This window comes from Carica papaya, chromosome 8 (genome assembly GCF_054855325.1).
Source record: "Carica papaya isolate Zhongbai chromosome 8, ASM5485532v1, whole genome shotgun sequence".
NCBI classification, from domain to species: Eukaryota; Viridiplantae; Streptophyta; class Magnoliopsida; order Brassicales; family Caricaceae; genus Carica; species Carica papaya.
Genome location: NC_142316.1, coordinates 34,897,253 through 34,904,582, shown reverse-complemented (window position 1 = coordinate 34,904,582; position 7,330 = coordinate 34,897,253). Strand labels below are relative to the sequence as shown.

The following is a 7,330-nucleotide window of genomic DNA, read 5'->3' as shown; positions in this document are numbered from 1 at the left end:
ACTCTGATTAACACGCGAGGGGTATTTTAGTCCATTCAATTAGTTTCAATTTCTGTTTTTTTTTTCTCTCTCTTTCTACAAATTTTTTTAACTTCTAAACATTTTTCTTATTTTGAATTTATAATTTTTATTAGAATTCATAATAATATGACTTACGCCATTTTTTAAATAAAAATAAATAATTATTAATATATTATATAAAAATAAAATATTAACTAATATTCACTTAAATTTTCAAATATAAAAAAATAAAATTAATTCAGTAATTATAATTATATTTATTACATAGACATAAAATTTTAAATATTATCTATTCAAATTTTAAATTATAAAAAAATTAATCTATAATTTTTAAATAAAAATTAATTTTAAAATATAATAATTAACTAGGATACGTACATTATATAATAAGTACTAATACCATAGTAATTTATAATTAAAATTTTTACGTTATAAAATTTTATATTTTATAAATATATTATGAACTAATAATAACAAACTTATAATATTTAATTCATTAAAATTATTTAATCTGCCACCGTGTTGAATAATGTTGTGATAAAACACAGTAGATTACGTTTAAGAACAATCCATAACAACTGAACTTCTTTAATTGGAACAGAGATAACAGGTTAAAAACTTGACTCTTGAGATTTTCTTCATCAAATATATATATACATATATATATATATGATGACTGGAAAACCTATTTAGAACATACCATTCTGAAAAAACTACTGATAATAATAAACTAAACCAACACAAGAGCATGGTCTGATAATGTCACGACTTGCAATATCGTGTGTCTAATGAGCCATGGCAGGCTCAGACCAGAGCGGGCCAGACCAGTTCTGAGAGGTTACCAAACAAGGACCGATGCCCATTAATGGAGAAAACTATGCGAAGAAGAAGAAGAAGAATATTAAAAAGTCTTCATATCACAACATTAGTTTCTGTTCATCAACAAAAGATGCAGTTTATAATCTTTGACACCAACAGGGAACAAAATAAGCCAACTTCCACACAGTCCCTTATATATATATATATATATATATATATGTTTATACACTATGAATCAATCAACCATCTCACACATGGAAGGTATTAGATTGAATGATTCTGAAAGTTAGCATATATAGTAAGATCTATATATATATGTTTCATATATATAAGAATGACATGGGGAACTTCTCTTATCAGGTTGAGTGAAATCAAGGGGGACTCTGGTGATTAGACATGGGAACCCCAGATAAATGGTGAGGCCTTCCTCTAAGTACCTGCTACCTGCTAATATTACATTTCATATATACAGTAAAAACCACCACCAGTTGAACTCCGGTCTGCCTTCACAGCTCCATTTTCAATTGACTCGAGTGCAAAGTCGCTACATCATGATAAAATATCGATAATCAGTATGATCTTGCTACTTTCAAGAAAAAGCATATAAAAGAATCGACTCTTCATGCCAAATTGTTTATGAATTTTACAAGGTTACCGTTTTAACTTAGCATAATTATAAAAACACCCTCTTGTTTTTATTGTACTCCGAAATACCATCTATGGTAAAACGGCATTCTGTAAATCCTACATTAAGTACCTTAACTTTTATCGGTTGTCTGACTGTCAACTAACAGAATAATACACACACCTCAAGGTTTAATGAGTAGTCGGCTTTTTTAAGGGTTAGGTAGGAGATTCCTCACTGAGGGGATATTTTTGTAATAAAATAAAATAAGAGAACAAACTACCTGTCAATACTTCAATAACTTTCTTGTTTCTGTTCGATTTTGTTTCTTTAACCATAAAATTCGAGACTCTAAGAACACCACAGCCATGTGGGATTTCTGAGGATAATGGTCTAACGGAGCAACTACAAGTTGCTCCTTTAATTGTTTACTATCCACAAAGCACAATGTAGGAAGATATGTTCCCACCAGGCAACACGATCAAATTCTGAAACCAAAAGTTGAAAGAACCAAGTAAATTTTTTATCTACCTGAATTTGCGGAGGAGTCATAACTCAAAAGTGAGTTCTCTGGAGTAGTGAAGTTATGGTGGTTTTCCTCTTCTCTTCCCCAAACTGGCTGGTGAAATGCATCAAAATGCCATTGCTGTTGCTGATACTGTTGCCTATTTCCGCTGACTGGGACTTCTGGCCACATCATAGGCATTACCATGCTGGGGAAGTTGCTATCCATTAGAGATCCACTCTACAGGCATTAAAAGAAAAACAAGTACCATTATTGGCCTTCACCACAATGAGGATGCTACCTAAATGCTGAATTCCTTCATAAAACAGAGAGAGGAACTTATCAAGCAAATGAATCACATTTACTCTTAGCCAACAACTCTGATAAACTAGAGCCGTAAGTGTACCCAGATAAAGATGTTCCATCCGAAAACTACTTCCACATGACTACACCCGCAGTTTTATGCATAAAAAAAGTACAATGACACTGCGAAACCTGGCAGTAGCAGATAATGGAGTCATTCAATTAGAACCAGAGTAATCTATTAATGAAAAATAATTGTACTTGTCACTCCATGATTAAAGCACCTCCTTATCTGGCACCATGAAGTAGTTGGGACTTGATGATCAATACCAAATCAATACAGGTCCATTGTAGAAGATTTCTACTGGACCACCAACTTGGGAGTCCCACTGAAATAACTACATTAGATAAAGATATAGACCACACTACAAAAACTGTGTTTTCTCTTGTCAAACCTAATCTAACAAATAGTTCAAATTGTTAAGGATGAGTGGACAGAATAAGGTGGTCCAGATCTGATCCACTCCTTTGAACACATTAATAAAGAAGACTCTCTCTCTCTCTCTCCCCTCTTTTTTATGCTTTGAGGCCCATTGGACAAAACCATTCTTCGGAGATAATGGGTAGATAAATTTCAAATTACAAAATATTTTGTCCACAGTCCAGCAATATGACTAAAATTATTTTCCCTATCTAGGCTCATTCAGAAAATATATAACCAAAAATGCAGCCAAATATGAGTTTCGTGAATGTCGATGTAGTAGAGAACCTCACTATCCAAACTACTGCAACACAAGCTAAAACCCTTCCTACAGCTAACTGTTTTATACTTACAAAAATAACATCTCAAAGTCTATGAATTTCCCCATTCCAGAATGAACATAGCAAGATCTGAAAGCTGTTTTATACTTACTTCTGCAGCCAATATATTATCCAGGTTGAAATCAACTCTTGGGTTCACAGTGGCAAGTCTCATTGATAAGAACTACAGCAAAGAAACAGGCAATAAGAATAAAATTGCAGCAAGAAAAAGCAAAGCAGGTATCAATTCAACAAGGTACAGAAGTTGACTACTTTCCAGGAATCAAGAACTAGGTTGATTTTACAGTGAATATTTCATTTTTCACTTGCCAAAATAGGATGATCGCATGGAAAATTAGTTATTTACCAACAAAAGTTTTATTTCAAAAAAAAAAAAAATAGTCCAAAGAAGAATGTTTTTGGTAGCCTAAAAAGTAAGTTACAAGGACATTAAACTCAGAAGAAAAAGATGATTAAAAAAAACTCAGAAGAAAAAGGATGTCTACATTGCACGAACTCCAAAACCTAATAGATGTAAAAAATTTACTCTCTGTAATCTGATCTTTTATGTCTTCAGAAAGCAGTTTCAGTTCAGGAAAAAGAAAATCCAGAAAGTAGAGAGTCAGGAATTTTTTGGAAAGGATAAACTTTAGGTAGCAATCTCCTAGAAGTGAAAGTCGGAATAAAAATTTATTCTGGGAAGTGAAAGGGTCACCTCCACTTGGCGTTGTAGGCTTTGCACATGGTTGATGATTTCATCCAGCACCAATGCTGTACCCGATATCTGCATGGCAAAACTTTTTGGGTCAGTTTCTCTCAAGAGCTCTTTTGAAGAGGAAATCTATTCAGCAAACTTCATCAACACCAAGTACAAGAGCTTTTTCAAAGCTTATTATAACATTCCTTGATAACAATATGTAATTCCATTATCTCAATGTTATAACATTACTTTTCTATTTAAGACAAACGATTCCAAAATTTTTAGTATGGCCTGGCTCTTCGAGACATCATCATTGACATATTGAATTCTTTGTTGATAGCTTTACATGAATTACTTCCCAAACTTTCAGCTCAATATAACTGCAAAGGTAAAGCATCACAAAACAAAATAATTGTGACACAAGCATATAGGACTAAAGGGAAAGGTTAAGTAGCCATATGGACTTCCCATGAATTAGATTCCTGCTGGGGAAGACTGTTCTATAATAATGCCTCCATACTGTAAAGTCTATAATTAGCTCAGGTCAAGTCTACAGAGTCTATAGACAAAATTCAAAGCGAACATGTTAAAAGATTTAATTGAAACTAACAGATGGAATGGTAACATAAAATTTCTTTTTTCTTTTTTTCTTTTTTTGGACAATTTAAGTCATGCACCAATTTCCACAATTCAGAAAATCATAATCCATGACCTACTTTCCTCGAGATAGAAACGAAATAATTGATCAATTTGAATCTTCATTGATTGTAGCCCAGACATGGAAAAAGTATCACATCCCTGCCTCCTAGTTTTCTTCCATCAATCAAGCAACTGATCAAGGCATAAAAATAAGTATGTTTCATATCAACAAAGAAAATCCACTGCCATTGGATTATAGTTATTGTCTTTTTAGCATATTAATTTGTGAAAGGAGTTGTACCTAAGTCATCCTTTTATTCAACACTGCTTTAAGAATGGATACCGAACTTGCAGGAGAAGACAATACAATCCACCCTCCCAAGTGGTGTTAGAATTGTGAGTTTCAACTGGATGGGACCCCACATACACTTAATCCTAATCCATCCAGACACCATAAGTGTCTCCCAACCAAAGACCTTAAGGGCATATTCCAGCTAGCATTTCCACAAAACTAGAATTTTTTTCCCACCTGGCCATTGAAGGGTACTTTGGTCGTTTACTCAATCGACCTTTAATGGTGAGTTTTAAGTCGCAAACACTACTTTACAGAAATGAACGATTAAAATCGCCAACTCGATTCACTTGTAAATGTCTCAAAATATTAAAAAAATAATAATAATAATGAACCAATCTCAAATGACAAACCTAACCTCAAAAAATGACAAGTAACAAACCCCTCATCACAATAAAAATGAAATAAACAATCAAAATTACAAGATTGCCACTTAAACATCAAGATATCACTTTTCTTGGTATAAAAGCAATTCACTTTAGTGAAAAAGGTTGACAAGGACAAAAACGTTATTATAGCACATAATCTACAGATATAATCCACTTTTTTGGAGGACCATTTAGGAAAATGTTCTGATTTAATCCCAAATCACAATCAAATGATTAACCAACCAATTAATTAAAAAAAAACAAAACATCATAAGCAGCAACACTAAATAACCTTATTGCAGCCGGGGACCAGCTCTTGCAGCAGCTTCATACGAGCATTAATTTTCTCTCTCCTTGCCTGCGAAGACCCAGAAGTAAGATAAATTAGTACTGTAAAAGAAAAAGGGTCTTGTTAATCATTGAAATGACTAATTAAGTTCTTAATCATGGGATTAGAATTACTCTCTCTGCCAAACTATGGCTATCCGTAGCTTGACCACGACGAACCCGAACATGGACGTAAGGGAGTTTCTCAGCATCTTCAGAGCTGTCGTTTGCAGCACTTTTGGTCTTCTTCGCTAAGCCTTTGGCCTAAAAAATTCAGCAAAGAAGAGTGTTGATTAACATTTAATCCGCAATTAATTAGCTGAAAATGAACCCATTTACTAATAATGGAAAATCCAACAAAGCGCAATTATGTACCACTTTCTTTTCTCGCTCTTTCCTCTTCACCGCCGACCTCTGGTTCTGGTTGTGGCTCTGGTTCTCCGCCGCGGGATCAGAAACCAACGGCTGTGAAGACTCGGTCTCCGCGGGCTCGCTCTTAACTCTCTCCAGATTCCCGCTGGAGTTAGACGGAACCGAGCTCGTTTCCGGGGAGTTGTTGCTGATGTGCTCTCCAGCGAAGAGCGAGAACCTCGCCGCGCGCTCGATGAGAGCAGTATTGGAAGGGAAATTCATGGTCCCATCGAATGATTGAAAGCTATGTTTGAGATCGTCGTCTCCGGCACGTGGCGCCGGAGAGTTTCCAGAATCGGACGAGTGGAGAAGCTCCATGGCCTGTGTCGCCGGCAACTCGAGAAGCGCCGTAAAGGAACTTCCATTCTCAGGCGGTGCGGCCATCATTCGGTGTATCTCTTCGTTGAATTGCAAGGAATCAAGCACAGTCTCATCTGGTTCGGGTTCCCTGGGGCTGGATCTAGCAATGATTCCTCCAATTAGGTCCATAGACGGCACCAAATCGAGCTAAAATGGACCAAACTCACTTCGATTTAGCAAGAAAAAATCGCACCCACTCGGTTAACTCAATCGAAATTCACCTGGAGCAGCGCCAATTTCGACCAACAACTAGAAAAGACAAAAAAAAAAAAAAAAACTCAAACCCCTACTCGAGTTCTTCACAGTTAGTGAAAACAAAGTGGGAAAATTTAGGGTAGTGAAGACAGATAAAGATGGTCGTTTCTTTTGTTTGTTTGCGGAAAGTAAAGTGTGTTTGTTCGTGTAAACAATAATAAGGTCCTTCAATGGCGGTCAATCTGCATGGGTTTCCTCCGTTTTCTGTGTTGTTTAACTCTCTCTCTCCCTCTTATCTCATTTCCGCGCACAGAGATTTGTCATCAACCATTTGAAGTAGAGAGAAAGCAACGTTGCCGCAAGGGTGTCTGGCTTAATTATAAGAGAAATTCTGTGAGCAAATGGGGCTCGGCGTGTACGGTTCTAGCTGTACAGTTCGTCGGGTTGGAGAGAAGAAAATAAAGAACTCGGAACGGGACCCTCTTTTTCCTCTTATTTTTTTAGTACGTTAGTGTACAAAATATTGTACCGGAACGGGGGGGAGGGGAGGGGGAGTGTTTGTTTTTCACAAAAACTGTCCTCTATCAACTTGATTTTCTCACTGTATGTATACATGATTTATATATAAAATTTATATTTAATTTAATTATAAAAATAATAAAAATTAATTTTATAAAATTTTATATTACATTATACTAATTATATATATATTTTATTAAAAAATTATAAATTTTGAGTTTGGAGTGTGCTCCATTTTTATTTAAAAGTTAATTTTATCTTATTATAATATATATATATATGTTGATTTAGTTTAAAGGGCTAATTATGATTTTTATGTGGAATATTCCCTTATAAAATAATATTTTTATTTTTAATTATTAAATTAAAGCTTTAATTTAGTCAA

The 7,330-nt window shown here is 34.7% G+C and overlaps 1 protein-coding gene across 1 annotated transcript; it reads right to left on the bottom strand.

Moving 5' to 3' along the window:
• Nucleotides 1–911: 911 nt before the first annotated feature.
• Nucleotides 912–6,986, bottom strand: LOC110811783 (transcription factor bHLH48-like). Its single transcript, XM_022038354.2, has 7 exons — nucleotides 5,836–6,986; nucleotides 5,596–5,724; nucleotides 5,426–5,491; nucleotides 3,790–3,858; nucleotides 3,187–3,258; nucleotides 1,997–2,210; nucleotides 912–1,384 (listed from the first exon to the last, which is right to left on the bottom strand). The coding sequence occupies exons 1-7, from the start codon at nucleotides 6,358–6,360 to the stop codon at nucleotides 1,347–1,349; spliced, it is 1,113 nt and encodes a 370-aa protein (XP_021894046.2). The 5' UTR covers nucleotides 6,361–6,986; the 3' UTR covers nucleotides 912–1,346.
• Nucleotides 6,987–7,330: the final 344 nt, after the last annotated feature.